The sequence below is a fragment of the Canis lupus genome, chromosome 2 (genome assembly GCF_003254725.2).
Source record: "Canis lupus dingo isolate Sandy chromosome 2, ASM325472v2, whole genome shotgun sequence".
NCBI classification, from domain to species: domain Eukaryota; kingdom Metazoa; phylum Chordata; class Mammalia; order Carnivora; family Canidae; genus Canis; species Canis lupus.
This window is the reverse complement of record NC_064244.1, coordinates 16,776,591-16,797,296: the sequence shown is the minus strand read 5'-3', so window position 1 is coordinate 16,797,296 and position 20,706 is coordinate 16,776,591. Positions and strand designations below refer to the sequence as shown.

The following is a 20,706-nucleotide window of genomic DNA, read 5'->3' as shown; positions in this document are numbered from 1 at the left end:
ATAGAGTGGTGAATAATCACTAATAAATATTGTACTTTCTTCAAAAGAAAACTAAATCTTTGTTTTGAAGTCATAAGAAAAACATGCTATTTAACATTTACAATTACATTAATTAATTGCATGTTTTGAAATAGTACACTGTAATTTCCTGACAAGCCCTTTCACTTTCACAGGACTGCTCTCCACTTGGCCTGTGCCAATGGCCATGTTGATGTGGTGACTATCCTGGTAGAGAGGAAATGCCAGCTCAACCTCCGTGATGATGAAAGTAGGACAGCTCTAATGAAGGTATGTGGTCACAGCTAAGTCTGCCTGAGATAGATTAGATTTAATTACTTGGAATGAACATTTGTTGCATTTAAACATAAGTTGTTGGTAAACCTGTGGCATGTTTAATTTAAATTCCCCCAAATTATATTCTGTTTCTTGGTGTAATACTGACAGGCTGTACAATGCCAAGAAGAGGCATGTGCAACTATTCTGCTGGAACACGGTGCTGATCCAAATCTTAAGGACAACAAGGGTAACACCGCTCTCCATTTTGCAGCCTTTGGTGACAATGTATCAATAGCAGAGAAGCTGCTTTTACAGAATGCAGATATAGAGGCAAAAAACAAGGTACAGATCAACTTTATTTACAAAGTATTTGACACTATGAATATATTATATATTTAGCTGTAAAAGATTTTATTTTATATACACACACACACACAAACATACACACACACATACACATATATATATGTACACACAGATGCTGAATTTAATACATCAGGTCCTGTCATCATGGAAACAACTCCAAAACCAAGGCAGGGAGGCCTAGAAAAAAGTGATGCATATGTAAAAGGCAAAGTTCCATCTCCCAGCCCCCCTTCTACCCCAGGAAGGAAATCTTCCCGTTAGGGCCTGGGAGTAGATGGTGCCCTCAGAGCCCAGGATTGAAGGCCTAGAGGGGAGTGAGGTGATGATGGAGGCTGAGTACTGTGCAGAGGCTTAGGAAATGGGTGCTTCTGGGGATGAGTAGGAGACCGTGACCCAGAGGAGTAGCTTGGGTGAGTGTAAATGCGAGGAGAAAGCAGCAGGTTGTAATAGGCCGTGGGCACTCTAGGCCCTAAGGTTCAGAAGATGAGAGCAAGGGAATCAGGTCATGACATCCTACAGGTGGTATCTGCTTGTGCTGGTAGCCACTCTGCCAGCCATGTACCACGGTGAGGCCTCCCATTCCAGAGAGTAGCTCCTGCTCAGCCTATGTAGTTCCTCAGTTGGGTGGTAGGTGGCCATGGGGAGCTGGTGATGACCACACTTGCTAGTCTCCCTGTGTTTTCATTGACGTGCATTGCCTTCAGTGGCTGCCCTTGCGGAAACACTGTTGTGTGCCATAGATAGGGTCAATTTCTCATATTTGGAAGCTCAAGCATTTACTGAATGATAATATTTGGAAATAACTGTCTAGGGTTTCACTTTAAATAATGATACTTTTTATTTTTAAATATTTTATTTATTTGAGAGAAAGAGAGCATGAGAGAGAGCAAACATGAGTAAGGAGGAAAGGCAGATGGAGGGAAGAAGAGGCCTTCCCACTGAGCAGGTAGCCTGAAGCACCGGGCTTGATCCCAGGATTAGGATCATGACCTAAGCCAAAGGTAGATGCTTAACCCTCTGAGCCACCCAGGCTCACAATGATCCTCATCCTTCCTTTTTTTTTCTTTTTAAAGATTTTATTTGTTTTAGAGGGAGTGAGTGGGGATATGCAAGCAGGAGGTGGTGAGGGAGAATCTGAAGTAGACTCTGCACTGAGCCTGACTCAGGGCTGGATCTTATGACTCAGATCATCACCTGAATCAAGACCAAGAATCATATACTTTTGGGTGCAATTGTAAATGGGACTGACTCCTTAATTTCTCTTTCTTCAGTCTCATTGTTAGTGTGTAAGAAATGCCACTGACTTCTGTGCATTGATTTTGTATCCTGCCACACTGCCAAATTGCTGTGTGAGTTCTAGCAATCTTGGGGTGGAGTCTTCTGGGTTTTCTATGTAGAGTATCATGTCATCAGTGAAGAGGGAGAGTTTGACTTCTTTGCCAATTTGAATGCCTTTTATTTCTTTTTGTTGCCTGATTGCTGAGGCTAGGACTTCTAGTACTATGTTGAATAGCAGTGGTGAGAGTGGACATCCCTGTCTTGTTCCTGATCTTAGGGGAAAGGCTTCCAGTGCTTCCCCATTGAGAATGATATTTGCTGTGGGCTTTTCGTAGATGGCTTTTAAGATACATAGGAATAAACCTAACCAAAGAGGTAAAGGATCTATACCCTAAAAACTACAGAACACTTCTGTAGTTCTCATCCCGTTCTGTAGTGCTCATCCTGTCAAGTGCCCCCCTCGGTGCCTGTCACCCATTCACCCCCACCCCCCGCCCTCCTCCCCTTCCACCACCCCTAGTTCGTGTCCCAGAGTTAGGAGTCTTTATGTTCTGTCTCCCTTTCTGATATTTCCCACACATTTCTTCTCCTTTCCCTTATATTCCCTTTCACTATTATTTATATTCCCCAAATGAATGAGAACATACAATGTTTGTCCTCCTCTGATTGACTTACTTCATTCAGCATAATACCCTCCAGTTCCATCCACCTGGAAGCAAATGGTGGGTATTTGTCGTTTCTAATGGCTGAGTAATATTCCATTGGATACATAAACCACGTCTTCTTTATCCATTCATCTTTCGATGGACGCCGAGGCTCCTTCCACAGTTTGGCTATTGTGGACATTGTTGCTATAAACATCGGGGTGCAGGTGTCCCGGCGTTTTGTTGCATCTGTATCTTTGGGGTAAATCCCCAGCAGTGCAATTGCTGGGTCGTAGGGCAGGTCTATTTTTAACTCTTTGAGGAACCTCCACACAGTTTTCCAGAGTGGCTGCACCAGTTCACATTCCCACCAACAGTGTAAGAGGGTTCCCTTTTCTCCACATCCTCTCCAACATTTCTGGTTTCCTGCCTTGTTACTTTTCCCCATTCTCACTGGTGTGAGGTGGTATCTCATTGTGGTTTTGATTTGTATTTCCCTGATGGCAAGTGATGCAGAGCATTTTCTCATGTGCATGTTGGCCATGTGTATGTCTTCCTCTGTGAGATTTCTGTTTATGTCTTTTGCCCATTTCATGATTGGATTGTTTGTTTCTTTGGTGTTGAGCTTAATAAGTTCTTTATAGATCTTGGAAACTAGCCCTTTATCTGATACGTCATTTGCCAATATCTTCTCCCATTCTGTAGGTTGTCTTTTAGTTTTGTTGACTGTATCCTTGCTGTGCAAAAGCTTCTTATCTTGATGAAGTCCCAATAGTTCATTTTTGCTTTTGTTTCTCTTGTCTTCATGGATGTATCTTGCAAGAAGTTACTGTGGCCAAGTTCAAAAAGGGTGTTGCCTGTGTTCTCCTCTAGGATTTTGATGGAATCTTGTCTCACATTTAGATCTTTCATCCATTTTGAGTTTATCTTTGTGAATGGTGAAAGAGAGTGGTCTAGTTTCATTCTTCTGCATGTGGATGTGCAATTTTCCCAGCACCATTTATTGAAGAGACTGTCTTCCAATGGATAGTCTTTCCTCCTTTATCAAATATTAGCTGACCATAAAGTTCAGGGTCTACTTCTGGGTTCTCTATTCTGTTCCATTGATCTATGTGTCTGTTTTTGTGCCAGTACCACACTGTCTTGATGACCACAGCTTTGTAGCACAACCTGAACTCTGGCATTGTGATGCCCCCAGATATGGTTTTCTTTTTTAAAATTCCCCTGGCTATTCGGGGTCTTTTATGATTCCACACAAATCTTAAAATAATTTGTTCTAACTCTCTGAAGAAAGTATTTTGATAGGGATTTCATTAAACGTGTAAATTGCCCTGGGTAACATTGACATTTTCACAATATTCATTCTTGCAATCCATGAGCATGGAATATTTTTCCATCTCTTTGTGTCTTCCTCAATTTCTTTCAGAAGTGTTCTATAGTGTTTAGGGTATAGATCCTTTACCTCTTTGGTTAGGTTTATTCCTAGGTACCTTATGCTTTTGGGTGCAATTGTAAATGGGATTGACTCCTTAATTTCTCTTTCTTCAGTCTCATTGTTCGTGTATAGGAATGCCATTGATTTCTGGGCATTGATTTTGTATCCTGCCATGCTACCAAATTGCTGTATGAGTTCTAGCAGTCTTGGGGTGGAGGCTTTTGGGTTTTCTATGTAGAGTATCATGTCATCGGCGAAGAGGGAGAGTTTGACTTCTTCTTTGCCAATTTGAATGCCTTTAATGTCTTTTTGTTGTCTGATTGCTGAGGCTAGGACTTCCAGTACTATGTTGAATAGCAGTGGTGAGAGTGGACATCCCTGTCTTGTTCCTGATCTTAGGGGAAAGGCTTCCAGTGCTTCCCCATTGAGAATGATATTTGCTGTGGGCTTTTCGTAGATGGCTTTTAAGATGTTGAGGAATATTCCCTCTATCCCTACACTCTGAAGAGTTTTGATCAGGAATGGATGCTGTATTTTGTCAAATGCTTTCTCTGCATCTAATGAGAGGATCATATGTTCTTGGTTTTTCTCTTGCTGATATGATGAATCACATTGATTGTTTTACAAGTGTTTGTTTATGGTATATGTTGATAAAGATTTCAAGATTTTCAGGATAATCCATATTAATTTATAATATATATTATGTATTTATGTTAATTTCTTAGAAATAGAATTTTCTTTTTCTTTTTCTTTTTTATTTCAATACTTTATTTATTTATTCATGAGCGACACAGAGAGAGGCAGAGACCTAGACAGGGAGGGGAAGCAGGCTCTCTGTGGGGACCCTGATGCAGGACTTGATCCCAAGACCCCAGGATCATGATATTCGACCACTGAGCCACCCAGGTCCCTCAGGAATGAATTTTCCAAATTAGACTTTATAAGTTGTTTTTTATATTCCTTTTGGAATATCTGCAAGCCATTTGTGGTTAATCCTGGTTCTAGTTGGCTAGATTATGCATATTGCAGATAGTATTATCTTCCTCCTTGGTATTATTCCCCCAAAATGCAAATAATTTAGTAGCTTTGATTATGCTAAAAATAATCTGTATAAATCAGTATTAGAATTTTTTGCTTTATTAAAATATTTTATTTAAATTCAATTTGCCAGTATATAAACACCCAGTGCTCATCCAGTATTAGAATTTTTATTGATTAAAAAAAAGGAATTTTTATTGATAAGCCATTATATTTTTATTTCTGATTTACATTTTGCCTATAATATAAAATAATTATAAATAGCAATCATAGTGGAAACTAGAATACAAACAGGTTTTTTTTAGAAGTAGATATGCATTAGCGTCCCAGAATTATTATAATTGAGAATAAAATCTCATATCGACTTATTTTCCTTAGCGTAATATCCTAAGTCAGTCATAGAAAGACAATTATATAATCTCATTCACATGTGGAATTTAAGAAACAAAACAGGATCATAGAGGAAGAGATGAAAAAATAAAAAAGATGGAGTGAGGGACAAAGCATAAGAGACTCTTAATTATAGGAACCAAACTGAGGGTCACTGGAGGGAGTAGGGTGGGAAAATGGGTTAACCGGGTGATGGACATTCGGAGGACACATGATGGAAGGAGCACTGGGTGTTACATAAGACTGATGAATCACTGACCTCTACCTCTGAAACTAATAATACACTATATGTTATTAACTGAATTTAAATTAAAAAGGTAAAATTTTAAAATCTCATATTGAGCTTTATAACAGCTAAGATAAAAATTAATCATTTTATAATAGAAATTTCAGGGACTACTTATTTATGGATCTATTGATTTATTTTTAAAATTTTATTTAAATTCAATTTGCCAGGGGATCCCTGGATGGCTCAGCAGTTTAGTGCCTGCCTTTGGCCCAGGGCGCGATCGTGGAGTCCCTGGATCAAGTCCCACGTCCGGCTCCCAGCAAGGAGCCTGCTTCTCCCTCCTCCTGTGTCTCTGCGTCTCTCTGTCACTCTCTCTATGTCTATCATAAATAAATAAATAAATCTTTAAAAAAATAAATAATTTCAATTTGCCAACATAAAGTATAAAACCCAGTGCTCATCTCATCATGTGCCTTCCTTAACCAAGGATTATTTAGTATTAAGCAATCAAAGTTCATTTGAATCTTGTTTCTTTTATTTTTATTTATTTTTATTTTTAATTTTTACAAAGATTTATGTATTTCAGAGAGAGAGCGCACACATGCACAGTCTTGTGGGGGTGGAGGAGGGGCAGAGGGAGAGAGTATCTTAAACAAACCTGGTGCTGAGCACCCAGGGGAGCCCAGAACCCAATGCAGGGTTTGATCCCACGATCCTGAGATCACCACCTGAAACAAAACCAAGAGTCCCTCAATTAGCTGCGCCAACCAGGTGCCCTGAAACCTCTCTCTTTTCATTCAGAGTCCATCTCCTTAGTGACTTATTTGGAGCAGAAGTGATTTATGTTGACATCTGAGCTCCCCATACCACTGATAGAACAGAATCAAGCAAGTTTGTACAACCTGGAGAAAACCTTCACTTTTATTGGAAAGTTCTTAAAACTATACCCCTGGGAACTCTTATTTCTCAAATATTAAGGTTTGCTACAAAAAGGTATTGTCAAATGGGGATAAGCAAATTTAGGACTTCTTTTCTGCTAGATATATAGTGCAGTTTTGTAATATTTCTCAAACACAAATGATCACTGAATCTTTCTTTTGGGGCACAGTATGTACCTTCTTGCAAGTATATATTCTTTGGAATATAAGAAACACAACTCCAGAGATATTCATTAAAATCAATAAAATACTTTAAGTATTTACTACTATGTTTTAGAGATTGGGGATACAGAGATAAAAAAAAAAATAACCCCTTCCTTTGAGAAGCTCTTGGTTAAATGGGGTGAAATAAAATAACTAGAGTATACCATGATCTATATTGTGATAGAAGCAAAGATTCTTGGAACCAGGCAACGTTTGAAGTGAGTTTGTAGAATGACTGCCGTTCATCTGTTGAAGAGGTAGAGGTCTATTTTATTTTTTTAATTTTACTTTTTAAAATTTTTATTTTTTTGAGAGAAAACGAGCGAGCAGAAGAGAGAGCACAAGTGGAGGGGAGGGACAGAGGGAGAGGGAGAAGCTGGCTCCTTGCTGCAGAGGGAGTCCAAGGTGGGGCTCCATCCTGAGACCCTGGGATCATGACCTGAGCTCATGAGCTGAAGGCAGACACTTGACCAACTGAGCCACCCAGGCTCCCTGAGAAAGGAGTGTTCTAAAAAGAAGGAGAAGCTAGCAAAATCACAGAGGGATGAGAAGGAAGGGGCTATTTTTATTTCTTTCTATATGTTTAAGTTTAGAGGATCATTTAGAAGTTTTACAATTCAGTATGCAAATATGTAATTTTGTAAATTATAAGTTGTTTTTGCACTTTTACAGGATGACCTGACACCACTTTTAGTTGCTGTAAATGAAAACAAAGAGCAAATGGTGAAATTTTTAGTAGGAAAAGGAGCAAATATACTTGCAGTTGATAAGGTTAAAAGGTACAGTATTTTTTGTTATGTTTTTTTCTTTAAACCTTAACAATTTCTCAAGTTGGAAAGGTTAGCTTGGTAGCAAGAGGATTAATTTATAATTATGTGGTAAAAATGTCGGCATGAGATCAGTTAGGTAGAAAGCAATTATTCTGACAGGCCAACGTGAAGAACAGTGTATAGCAGAGTTCAGAATCCTTTGTAAAATTGATCGATGTCATTTGCAGTAGTTTTTTTGCCCTATGATTTTATATTAGCTAAAAGGGTTTCATATTAATATTAGTTTTATAGTGTAGACTCCCAACTTTTAGTTATTTTATAACACAATTTTGGACCTCTTAACCCTTTTATTAATATTTTTTAAGTTTCTACTTCGTACTTTTCCTTAAAAGATGCATATTAAGCATTAATAGGAGTTGTTTTGTTTCTTGGATGACTCTTTGCATTATTACTTTTTGTGGAAGAATACTGATGTTGTTAGATGATCCTGAAGTGGTTAATTACCATTACCAGCTACTATGGGTTCATCAGTTTTTATTTTTCATGTCCTGTATGTTTTATTATTTTCATTTTTAATTGGTATCAGTAGAAGGATGAAAGAGAACTTTATTTGAATAGACTTTTACTTTAATGAGGAGAAATCATAGTTGGGTGATAAAGAGAAAAGAGATGGGCTTTAGATTCACAGAAGACTAGGTTTAATTCCTAGCTTGCCTCCTTGCTGGATATGTGACCTTGGAAACATTATTTACCATCACCAGATGCATTCATTTCCAGATATGAAGAAGAGGATAATAATATATTCTTCAAGGCTGGTTGTGTATAAATAATATTTTATATATATAGCATTTAATTTAGTGCCTACTACATGCTTAACTTAGCATCATTAACTGCAACTATGTCTGTTTTATTAGTAGTAGTATTAATATTATTGTTTTAAACCTGTAAATAGCTTTTACACTGACCTGGCCTCCAGGTGGCTTGGAGGTACACTGTATCAGTTTAAGGAAGAAATGGGGAATATTTTTAAAATGACTTTATTTATTTATTCATGAGAGACACACAGAGAGAGCTAGAGACACAGGCAGAGAGGGAGAAGCAGGCTCCATGCAGGGAGCTCGATGTGGGACTCAGGCCCTGAGCCAAAGGCAGAGACGCTCAACCTTTGAGCCACCTAGGTGTTGCAAAATGGAGAATTCTTTTTAAAAACCCTCACCTATTGAGACAAGTGATCTCAGCATAGTTTCTTGTTCATCAAAGGATTTTAAATTAGCAACTTCTAATATAATACTCATGTGGAACAATAGGCTTCTTTATTGTTCCTTCATTTTAGCCATGGGGGTAATTTTCAAAGATGAACACTTGAACATGTTAGTGGTCAATTCTGTAGCAACAAGTGAGATGTTACCCTGATAAAATATATCAAATTAGGTGCTTAAATACTCTGAGTTCTTAAGGATGAAGTTATCTTTCTGTTATTTTAGAACGGTCCTCAAGCTTGCTATAAAATATGATGTAAAAGATGAACCATGAAATATACTCAGGCTTCTCTTTAGAAAGGTTTCCTTAAGATGTATATGGATGGACTGCAGAAGAATATGCTATTATTAATAGTTTTAATATATAAGTGTTTTCATTAAATGCTAGTCATTACTGTGCTACCTGCGTGGCTCAGCTGTTGAGCATCTGACTTGGACTCGGGGCGTGATCCCGGGGTCTGAGGATTGAGTCCCACATCTGGCTCCCTGCAAGGAGCCTGGTTCTCCCTCTGCCGATGTCTCTGCCTCCTCTCTCTCTGTAAGTCTGTCATGATTCAGTAAATAAAATTTTAAAATAAAGTGAAAATGACTTAAAAATGCTAGTTATTACTATACCAGGGTTTAAAATATGGTAAAATACTGTTACTTTCTATGTAACAGCTGAGAAGTTATAATTTGATTCAGGTAGTTTGGGGATGGCAGTGAGTTAGAGCCTATCATCACCCAGAAACAAAGCAAAAGGCTAGACTAGTTAGGAGTAGCAATGGGTGCAGGATTCTTTATGTCAGGACTCTTGAGACCTTTATCCTTAGGGATCCTCACTGTATCTGTTTCATTCCAACTATAACCCTTCTGCGTGGGGTACACATAATGTTACATCTGGGTGCTTTTAAAAAAGATTTTATTTATTTATTTGAGAGAGAGCACAAGTGAGGAGGTGCAGCGGAGAGAGAGGGAGAAGCCAACACTGCTGAGCTGGGAGCCTGACACAGGGCTAGATCCTGAGACCATGACCTGAGCCAAAGGCAGATGCTTAATGTACTGAGCCACCCAGGCACCTCATTATCTGTTTTTTCTAACTAGTTACCTGTGTCTTAAGATGTTCAGTTCAGTAGAAAACTCTATACTTTTCCTTGAGGGTTATGGCCTATACTTCCCCCCTTGAATTTTCCAAGAACATAAGGGCTTCCCTAATACCAGAGAGACATTCCTCCTTCATAAGCCATTTGGATGGAAAAAAGGACATGCTCATCATTCTGTGGTTTCCTTTGATTCTGTTCCTGCAGCATCACTATTGAAACTGGTTCTGCACTCTGATCATGATTGACTTTTACTCCCAGGATGCCCTTGCTGATCTTCATTCCTCAGTCCTCATGGTGATCCACACTTAGACTTCAAACTTACAACCTTTTTTAGTTTATTACATATGATTATGTGCTCAGCTGCTATTCCAAAGCACCGGCGTGCTGTTCTGGCAGCTGGGACTCCTGGCTTTAGCCCCATACACCCTTTCCTTCACACTCAAAAACCTTATGTGGAAACCATATGTTAGCCCAGACCTTCATGATGAATTATCCTTTGAGGATTTTGTTCGTCTTTTCTGCTAGCAGATTTTAGTTGTGACCATTCTAAGCTGTTAAAGACATTCAAATAATGCTACAGGAAGAGACTGGACTTTGCTTTCCCCCTTGTTCCTAGATCTATACCCCAAGCCTGCTTTAAATCCTGTGGAGTGCCTTTTCTTATTAGGTCATGGAAGGTCTCATATTGCCCTTCCCAGAGTAGTGGGCATCACCTTTCCTGAGAGGCCATGTTTTGGGTATAATATCTCATTAAATCCTCCTCTAACAACCTTGTAAACTAAGACAATAAGATTCCTATTTTAGAGGAAGACTTTGACTGGAAGAGAAGTGCCTGGTCCAAGAACAAATAGCTGTTGGTTATAGAGCTAGGACTTCAGGGTTTGAGACACTTTCCATTATGGCAAGCTCTTAGTTTACTGAGCTATAATGCCCTCAATTCATGACTAGTTGATCTTACTTTTGATTCTCCTTTAATTATAATTACATACTTAATAAAAGTTTTTAGAACTTATAAATTTTAAGTATCTATTGGGTAATTTAAGTTTTGATGTTAACTCTGATATTGTTTGAAATACTCAAGAATTTGGTACATTTGGTAAATGTCTTTCATATCAGTATTAAAAGAGTAACATTGTTTATCACTCTTTGTTATATGTAGCAGTCACCAACTAATTTCTGAACATAAAGAAGAAATGAAACCTGAAAATTCTTCACAAAGTCACAATCTAGGTATGACTTTTTAGAGTGAATTACATATGGTGGTCCTAACATAGATGAAGTCAGAGTAAGGAAGTTTTGATAATGAAAGAGCAATGAAAAAAAGAAAAGAAATCCAATGTGTAAATTGCATGGGTATTTTTTTCTTAATTTCTTTCTTAATAGTCTAGGATTCAGAATTATTTAAGAAGTTAATTGTAGGAAATATAAGATATGAGGCAATATTGTCTGAAAAAAATTCGTTATTTTAGTTTTTTTAAAGATTTTATTGATTTATGCATAAGAGACACACAAAAAGAGGCAGAGACATAGGCAGAGGGAGAAGCAGGCTCCGTGCAGAAGCCCGATGTGGTACTCAATCCCAGAACCTTGGATCACAACTTGAGCCAAAGGCAGTTGCTCAACCACTGACCCACCCAGGTCCCTTATTATTAGTTTTGATACCTAAAATCCCACATAGTATCTTTGTGTAAATAAGGAAAAAAAGATTTTTAAGTTAGTATGTTTTATGTTTCCTCTATAAACATTATAAAAAATTATACTTCTTATAAAAATGGATCTTTTAATTTTTACAAGTAGATTTCACTTCGCAAATATTATTACATAGTGATTTGTCTCATTAAAAAGGAACTATCCTTAAAACTGGAACTCTGCAATACCCTGCTGGTACTTTATAGAAATGGCAAACAATAAGAACTGCAAAACTTAGTGTGCAGCAGTACCAATGAGGTTGTTTTTTTAAAATGTAACTATAGTACGGAAGCCTGTTGAGAAGTGAGAAGAGTACATTATTTTACATGTTATATCAACACAATCTCACTATTAGTAACTTCATTTCTCTTAAGTCAAAATGTGAATTGTTGACTTAATAAAGACAATGTTTTCTCCTGTTTGTTGAATAATACCATAATTTGTAGGAATAAGATACTCTACTGCCATTAGTTAAAAGATTATCATCATAAATATTCAAATAGGGCAACTTGGGCTCAACAAATTATAATCAAAGCACAAAAATGGTTCCCAGTAACAAAGATGTTAACATTGCTTCCTAGATGTGGGGCCTAGTACATTGTATGGTTTGAAATGTGGGAAGAAACCTTTAAGTTAGTGGATCTCTATCACAGAAATTCTGTAGGTTGGCTTTGGTTTTGCGTGTTATAGGAAACAAAGATGAAATAGAGTTTTGGTCTTTAAAGGTGCTCATAATAGAATAGAGCTATCTTTGTGTTGTTGTTGGTTTTTTTTTGTAAGATTTTTATTTATTTATTCATGAGGGAGAGAGAGAAAGAGGTAGAGACACAGGCAGAGGGAGAAGCAGGCTCCCGCAGGGACCCTGATGTGGGACTCAATCCCAGGATTATAGGATCATGCCCTAGGCCGAAGGCAGGTGCTAAACTGCTGAGCCACCCAGGGATCCCCTAGCAGGTGACTTCTAATAGTGACTATAATGGCGATACCTGGGTGGCTTAGTCAGTTAGGCATCAACCCTTGGTGGGTCAGGTATGATCTCATGAGATGAAGACACACATTGTGTTGGGCATTGGATTCTGTGCTCACTGGGGAGTTGGCTTGAAGATTCTCTTTCTTTGCCCCTCCCCTCCACTCTTATACCCTCACTTGCATGCATGCTATCACTAAAATAAATAAATAAATCTTTTTAAAAAAACCAAATAGGCACTAAAACAATAGGGACCAGAATTGTTTTGATGGTTCAGTGATGTCATCAGTATTCCAGTTGTATCCTTTTCAGCTTTCGGTTGGCAGTATTTTTTCTCTCCTTTCCTTTCCTTTTTTTTTTTTTTTTTGTTTTTTGTTTTTTGTTTTTTGTTTTTTGTTTTTAGATTTTATTTATTTATTCATGAGGGACACAGAGAGAGAGAGGTAGAGACACAGGCAGAGGGAGAAGCAGGCTCCATGCAGGGAGACTGATGTGGGACTCAATCCCGGGACTATAGGATCACGCCCTAGGCGGAAGGCAGGTGCTGAACCGCTGAGCCACCCAGGGATCCCCAAGAAAATATTTTAAAAATAGTTTATTTATTTATTTGAGAGAGAGATAGACAGACAGCAGAAGTGAGGTGGGAGGGCAGAGGGAGAGAGAAAAGCAGACTCCCTGAGGGTCTCCACCCAGGACCCCAGGAGCATGGCCTCAGCTGAGCTGAACTTTGTGATGAGGTGTTTCATCCTGAACTTAACAGTCTCTACTGAAAAGCTGGAGAAGTTCCGCTGTGTTCCAGCCAAATATGTATAGTCTGTTTTAACTGCTCCTAGTAGTGGAAGTCCAGAAAACTCATACTGTTTAAGTTTGCCATTGTCACTTTATGATAATGACTCTGCTAATGATACCATTTCCTGTCAGTCTCATGGGGTTTGGTTACAATAATGGTCATTAGAAACATTCACTTGTAGGTATCACATTCTGATAACTAGAATTCTTTTCTTGAATTTGGTAAATATAGAGGAGAAAATGAGATTTCTTAATGCATTAACTGCCTACCAATAGTACAATTAATATCCACTGTGGTGTGGTTTCCAGGTATGGTCCAAAGGAATACTTTTCAACAAGTCATCATCGGTCTTACACTTTTAATATTCTGTATTTTTCTACTGTTGATTTAAAATGTTTTTTGCTGCTTTCTTTACTAGTGGATAAGAATTCTGAAGAAGACTCTTTAAGCAGGTAGGATTTTTATGGATTTTTAAAAATTATGTGTTAACTAAGGGAGTGCAGAGAAAAGCATTTGTTGAGTGTTCTCTTCTGGGCTAGACACTATATTATGTGCTTAATATGTGTTATATAGTCATTGCAATAGTTTCACCAAGTAGCTGTGCTGTTATAGCCTACTTTTTATTAACTAGTCAGCTGTGGTTCAGGGAGGTGGATTAATTGACCCAGGATTCCATAGTTAATGAGTAGCAGACCCATGATTTGACTGTTAGCCTGTGTGGCTCCCACATCCATTCCTTTGTCCTCAGCAGCACTGGAATTAGGATACAGATCTTAGATCAACTCAGAAAGTCGAATTTCACTATGTGTTAACTCTGATTTAGAGTTTTCCTAAGAACCAGGCTAGTCCAAGCATTTTCCTAATATATTGGACACAACTAGTAATAACTAGAGGTAATTATTGCAGTGGTAACTAGTTTCTTGTTTTTACTGTCAAAGATTTTGGAGTGGATCTCAGTTACCTATGGCCACAGTAAGCAAGCCCTTTTACATAAGCAAGCCCTAGTGTGGCGAGTTCTTAGATTTAGTGCCGTCTGCTCCCCTTGAGATGAATGATTTTTCTGAGAGTGAAGGATACGTAATCTAGGTATAGACCATGTTACATTAATTAAATGTATCATCTATTTAACAGATGTTTCTAAGCAATTGTCTATTTACTGACTTCTCAGTCTAATTTCCCCCTTTAGGCTGGCACATTTGATAAATTCTGTGAAGCTTTTTCTTTCTTTCTTTCTTTCTTTCTTTCTTTCTTTCTTTCTTTTTTTTTTTTTTTTTTTTGTAGAATTTTTTCTTTTTCTCCATGACTTTTCTATAGGCTTTACTTGATTTTTTTGTTAATTTTCTTCTCCAATTTTCTTGGTGTTTATTTTATTCCATTACTTTTTTCCATTTCTGCCAGCTAAGTATTCTGCATTTTTCTACAGACAAAAAGAAAAGCAGATAGAATTTCAGGGTTTTAAATAATTTATTTATTTATTTTTTTTTTGTTTTTTGTTTTTTTGTTTTTTTTGTTTTTTGTTTTTTTTTTGTTTTAAAGAATTTAGAGATGCGTTAATCAAAATACCCCCTGGCACAGTAACCCGTGTTTAACATCCTTACCAAGTGGTTGTTGAAGTGGAGAATTTGAAACTCAAAAGGGATTAAAGTGACTTGCTTGGATTTGATACCGTGACAGAAATGAGGTTTAAGTTTAGATTTTTCCCCCTCTTTTTCTCATCTTGTAGGTGAATGTTTTAACCATAGAAAGATAGGGAGTGGGTCTACTGGGAATTAGCAGGGGAGGGCACGTTTCAAGAAGAACCACACTGGTTGAATAGGAATAAGAGTGTTAGAAAAGATGTCAGAATATTGGGGTTTATGACAAGATAGATACAGATGAATTACAAGAACGAAAGACACAAGATATTGGGTGTTGTTTAGAAAGGTATATTAAAATAGAGGGTTCCAGAGAGTCCTGAGCAGCTTTTTTATTTGTTGGTTTAATTGAAGGAACTAGCATACTTCAGGGTTTCTGTTGAGAAACATTAAAATCATTTGAGCCACTGGCAAGAGTGTTTACAGCAAATAGGAATGGGATATCACCGACTTCTACCCCAACTTACAGAAGGTGGCTTAGATCCTCTCAAATAATAGGGGAAAGGGAGATTCTGAAGTATATAGATGAATGGCCCAAGATAGTGGTCTTGTCATCGCTCCACCTCTTTTCCTAATTCTTGGTTGCCCATCCCATGTATGTGTAGGGTTTGGTGGAGTAGGACTGGCTGTCAGATCAATAACAGAGCTTCATCTGGGTAGTTGGTAAGATGCCTGCATTGAGATGACTGCTTGGATGACTCAGACTCCATTTAGCTGGTTCTCCAGGGGCAGGAGATAGCTCCTATTCTTGGTCATTTAGGCCTTTCCTTGTTTTGGGAGTCTGTGCCTTGGCAGGCTAAAGACTTAAACGTTGGAGAGTGCCACGGAGCCCTGCAGAGGAGTGTCCAGGAGTGGGAGCTCACAAAAAAGAAAATATTAGGCATTGTGTAGCGAAATAGAGGCACAGCTATCAGGACTGTTTTTATAGCAGTTTCTCTTCCTGGGTATCTGAGTGCCCTTGACGATTTTTAACGTCTTGCTAGTTTATGTAAATAAACTATGTAAATAAAGCAGGACTTGTGGAGGGGAAAAAGTTGAATTTTATAATTTTTAATCTTTCAATCGCTCCGGGAGTAATATTCCCACTAATAACATATACATTTGTTCTTTAACATTTGTTTGTTTGTTTATTTATTTATTTATTTATTTTATTTATTTTTTTTTATTTTTATTTTTTTTGTTTGTTTGTTTATTTAAAATTTAAGTATAGTTGACACAATGTTATGTTAGTTTCAGGTGTACAGCATAGTGATTCAGCAGGTCCATATTGTTACCCCATGCTTACCACAAGTGCAGTTACTATGTGTTACTGCATAATGCTATTACAATTGAGTATATTCCCTATGCTGTACTTTTATATTGACTATATTCCCTATGCTGTACTTTTATCCCTGTGACTTACTATAACTGGAATTCTGAACCTCCCACTTCCCTTCACCCATTTTGTCAGTCTCCCACCCACTTCCTTTCTGGCAATACAGAATTCTCTGTATTTATGGGTCTGTTTTTGCTTTTTGTTTGTTCATTTGTTCTGCTTTTTTGATTCTACATATAAGTGAAATCATATAGTATTGGTCTACTTCTGTCTGACTTATTTCATTTACCCTCCAGGTAATCCACATTGTTGCAAATGGCAAGATTTAATTCTTTTTATCACTTAGTAATACTCCTCTGTGTGTGTGTGTGTGTGTGTGTATGTGTGTGTGTGTTATACATCTGTTGATGGACACAGGTTGCTTTCGTATCTTGGCTGTTGTAAATAATGCTGCAATAAACATTGGGGTACATATATCTTTTCAAATTAGTGTTCTCTTTTTCCTTGGGTAAGTAAGTACCCAGCAGTAGAATTACTGGATCATGTGGTATTCCTATTTGTACTTCTTCAGGGAACTCCGTGCCGTTTTTCACAGTGGCTGCACCAATTTCTATCCGCATCCCCAGCACACGAGGGTTCCTTTTTCTCTGCATCTTCACCAACACTTGTTTTTTTGTGTTTTTGATTCTAGCCATTCTGACAGGTTTAAGGTGATAATTCACAGTGGTTAACTTTTGTATAATTAGCTTTCAAACATTTCAGAGAATTCTTTACCTGTCACACTTAGTTATGGGAACTAAGATATGGGGCCTTTACTGGATATTTCACAGGATAGGAGAGGTGAAAGCAAAATAGATAACTAAAACTTTTTTAAAAACAGAGGCCAAGGGGCACCTGGCTGGCTCAGCGGTTGAGCATCTGACTTTGGCTCATGGCATGGTCCCGGGGTCCCAGGATCGAGTTCCACATTGAATGGCTCCCTCCATGGAGCCTGCTTCTCCCTCTATCTGTGTCTCTGTCTCTTTCTCTGTGTCTCTAATGAATACACAAGTAAAACCTAAAAAAAAAAACAAAAACAAAAAACACTGAGGCCAAAGGGCGCCTGGCTGGCTCAGTCAGTTAAGTATCTGCCTTTGGCTTGGGTCATGATCTCAGGGTCCTGGGATGGAGCCCCACATCATGTGGCTCTCTGCTCAGTGGGGCACCTGCTTCTTTTTCTCCCTCTGCCTGCCTCTCTGCCTACTTGCACACTCTTTCTCTCTCTCTCTCCAATAAATAAATAAATAAATAAAATCTTTTAAAAAATAACAAGCCAAATTTTGAGAGACCTGTACTCTGACAAACTATAAAACTTTGGTGAAAGAAATTGAAGATGACACAAAGAAGGGGAACGACATTCTATGCTCATGGATTGGAAGAACACCTATTGTTAAAATGTGTATAGTACCCACAGCAATCTACAAATTTAGTGCAATGCCTATTAAAATCCAACAACATGTTTCACATAACTAGGGCAAACAAGCCTAAAATTTCTATGGAACCACTGAACACCTCAAATACCCAAAGCTATTTTGGAAAAAGAAAAAGATAACTGGAGGTCTCACTATGCTAGATTTCAAGTTATATTACAAACCTGTGGTAATATAAACACTATTGTATTGGCATAAAAATAGATGCAAAAATCAGTATAATAGTATAGAAAATCCAGAAATAAGCCCATAACTATGTCGTTAATCTTTGACAAAGCAGGAAAGAATATCCAGTGGTTTGAAGAGGCTGTGTCTTCAATAAATGATGCTGGGAAAACTGAATAGGTGTATGAAAAGAATGAAACAGGATCATTTTCTTTCACCATTTACAAAAATAAACTCACAATGGTTTAAAGATATAAATATGTCACATGAAACCATTTTATCCTTGAAGAGAGCACAGAGAATGATCTCTCTGGTATTAGCTGTAACAACATTTTTTTTGCTAAAAAAAATTTTTTTTTGGGGGGAGTTATGTCTCCTGAAGCAAGAGCAATAAAAGCAAAATAACTTTTGGGACCACATCAAAATCAAAAGCTTTTGCAGAGTGAAGGAATCAATCCACAAAACTAAAGGCAACCTACAGAATGGGAGAAGAAATTTGCATATGACATATCTGATAAAGGGTTAGTATAAGAATATAAAGAACTGATACATCTCAACACCCAAAACACAACCCAGATAATAAATGACCAGAAGACATTATACGTTTCCAAAGAAGATGTACAGTTGGCCAACAGACATATAAAAAGATCATCAGCATCACACATCATCAGGGAAATGCAAATTAAAACTACAGTGAGAGAGCACTGCACACCTGTCAGAATGGCTAAAATAAAAAACACAAGAAGTGTAGATGAGTATGTGGAGAAAAAAGGAACCCTGTTGCACTGTTGGTGGGAGTGCAAACTTGTACAGCCACTGTGGGAAACCATATGGAGGTTCCTCAAAAAGTTAAAAACAGAACTATCCTACAATCCAGTAATTGCACTACTGCATATTTACCCAAATGTGACAAACACACCAATTCAAAGGGATACATGCACCCCATGTTTTTACTACAGCATTATTTGCAATAAACCGCCCAAGTGTGTGTGTTGATAGATTAGTGGATAAAGAAGTGGTATATATATACACAATGGAATATTGTTCAGCCATAGAAAAGAATGAAATCTTGTCATTTGTAATGACATGGTGGAGCTAGAGCGTATTATACTAAGTGAAATAAGTCAGAGAAAGACAAATAACATATGATTTCACTCCTAAGTAAAATGTAAGAAACAAAATTAAAATGAGTGAAGGAGAAAAAAACGACAGACAAGCCAAGAAGCAGACTACTGTAGAGAAGAAACTGATGGTTACCAGGGGGGGTTGGTAGGGGAATGGGTGAAATAGGAGATGGGAATTAAGGAATGCACTTGTCATGATGAGCACTGGGTGATATATGGAATTACTGAATCCTTATATTGTATATATGAAACTAATGTAACACTATATGTTAAGGATACTGGAATTAAAATAAAAGCTTAACAAAAGTGAGGCAAAATTTTAATTATATCAAGAAACTTCATTTAATTAACAGCTGAACTTTTACTTAATTTTTTTAAAAAAGAAATGAACTTGTATTTGTTTTATATTTTTGCTCTAAAGTCTTTCCAGTAAACCAGATACTGATGATTCGTGGCCTTCATCAGATGGAGACTTAAGTTTTGGTACCAAGGTAAAGTACTCTCTTGTAAAATTAATTTTGCTGCTCTGAATTTAGTGTTGCATATTATTTACTCTTAAAATATAACAGTGGCTTGCCTCTTGTCATTTTATGTTTGTAATGGAAGGTTGTTCAGAACATTTTAGAGAAATCTGGCAAGCTGAAAATTTTTCTTTTTTTTATTTTTGTAAATCGGTGAAAAAATATATGCTCGAAATGTATAATGACAGCAAACTATTATTGGGAAAAGCTTTCCCATAATGGCGGAAAAATGACATTTGGTCAAGGATCAGAATTCTTACTGTTGTGAGTTTTAAATTATACTAATATTTGTTTGTTTATTTATTTATTTATTTCTAACATTACTTTTATAATACTCATGCCTAACTGAAATCTTTAGTGGATCCAATTATTGTAGTTTTTTTCTTGGATACCTTTTTTGTTGGATATTTTTTATCTTAGTAGCATATAATTTTACCAAAGAGGACTGATTTCTCTATTTCTATCCTTTGTGTTACATTTAGACTAAAATAATAGAAATTGTGGAAATTCAGAGATTGTTTCTCACTATTTATATTGCAAAAGTATTCCACTGTGTTTTTGAAATAATTCCATTAAGGGTGTTGTTAACACTCTTTATCTAAGTGAAGAGTACAAGTTTTGCCTAAAATAATAATCGGCTCTACAAGCAGAGGCTTTTTATAACCACATGTAAAATGTCCATTTTCAGAAATCTTTTATATTACAGTGTTAAAAATATCTACTCATAGTCCTTGTGTCAGATTTTAAAATTTCAGATGCTTTATACTTATTTACATATTCTAAAATGAATAAGCTCCTGCATCATTTTACAGTAATAGATTATATTAGGAAACATAATTGTGCATCTCCTGAAATACCTAGAATAAGATCTTGCTTGGAAGAAGCAATTTAATAATTTTTTAATGTGAGTAAGTTTGCAGACAGATGGAATTCTGCATAATAGGATGTTATAAGTATTATGCATACTAAGTCATAAATATATAAATTTAAAAATTGTAGCTCAAATTTATATTTCCTTTTCACATTTAGGATTTACAAGCTAAATGAATTATGTTGAGGAAATAAATAAATAATTAAGAAAGAAAGTTATGTATTTTAGTACCCTCCAATTGTCAGCTTGGAA

General features: G+C 37.0%; 1 protein-coding gene across 2 annotated transcripts in view; it reads left to right on the top strand.

Annotated features, from left to right (window-relative positions):
• LOC112674605 (ankyrin repeat domain-containing protein 26) overlaps positions 1-20,706 on the top strand; it is a 140,713-nt gene that overhangs the window by 30,371 nt on the left and 89,636 nt on the right. The window contains exons 2-7 of one of the 2 annotated variants that reach the window (XM_025470969.3): positions 174-288; positions 445-618; positions 7,471-7,577; positions 11,069-11,139; positions 13,774-13,807; positions 19,484-19,553. In XM_025470969.3, the coding sequence (XP_025326754.1) occupies positions 174-288; positions 445-618; positions 7,471-7,577; positions 11,069-11,139; positions 13,774-13,807; positions 19,484-19,553 (571 nt within the window). Of the gene's footprint in view, positions 1-173; positions 289-444; positions 619-6,457; positions 6,650-7,470; positions 7,578-11,068; positions 11,140-13,773; positions 13,808-19,483; positions 19,554-20,706 lie in introns of both variants that reach the window. The other variant, XM_035713398.2, reaches the window with a different exon arrangement.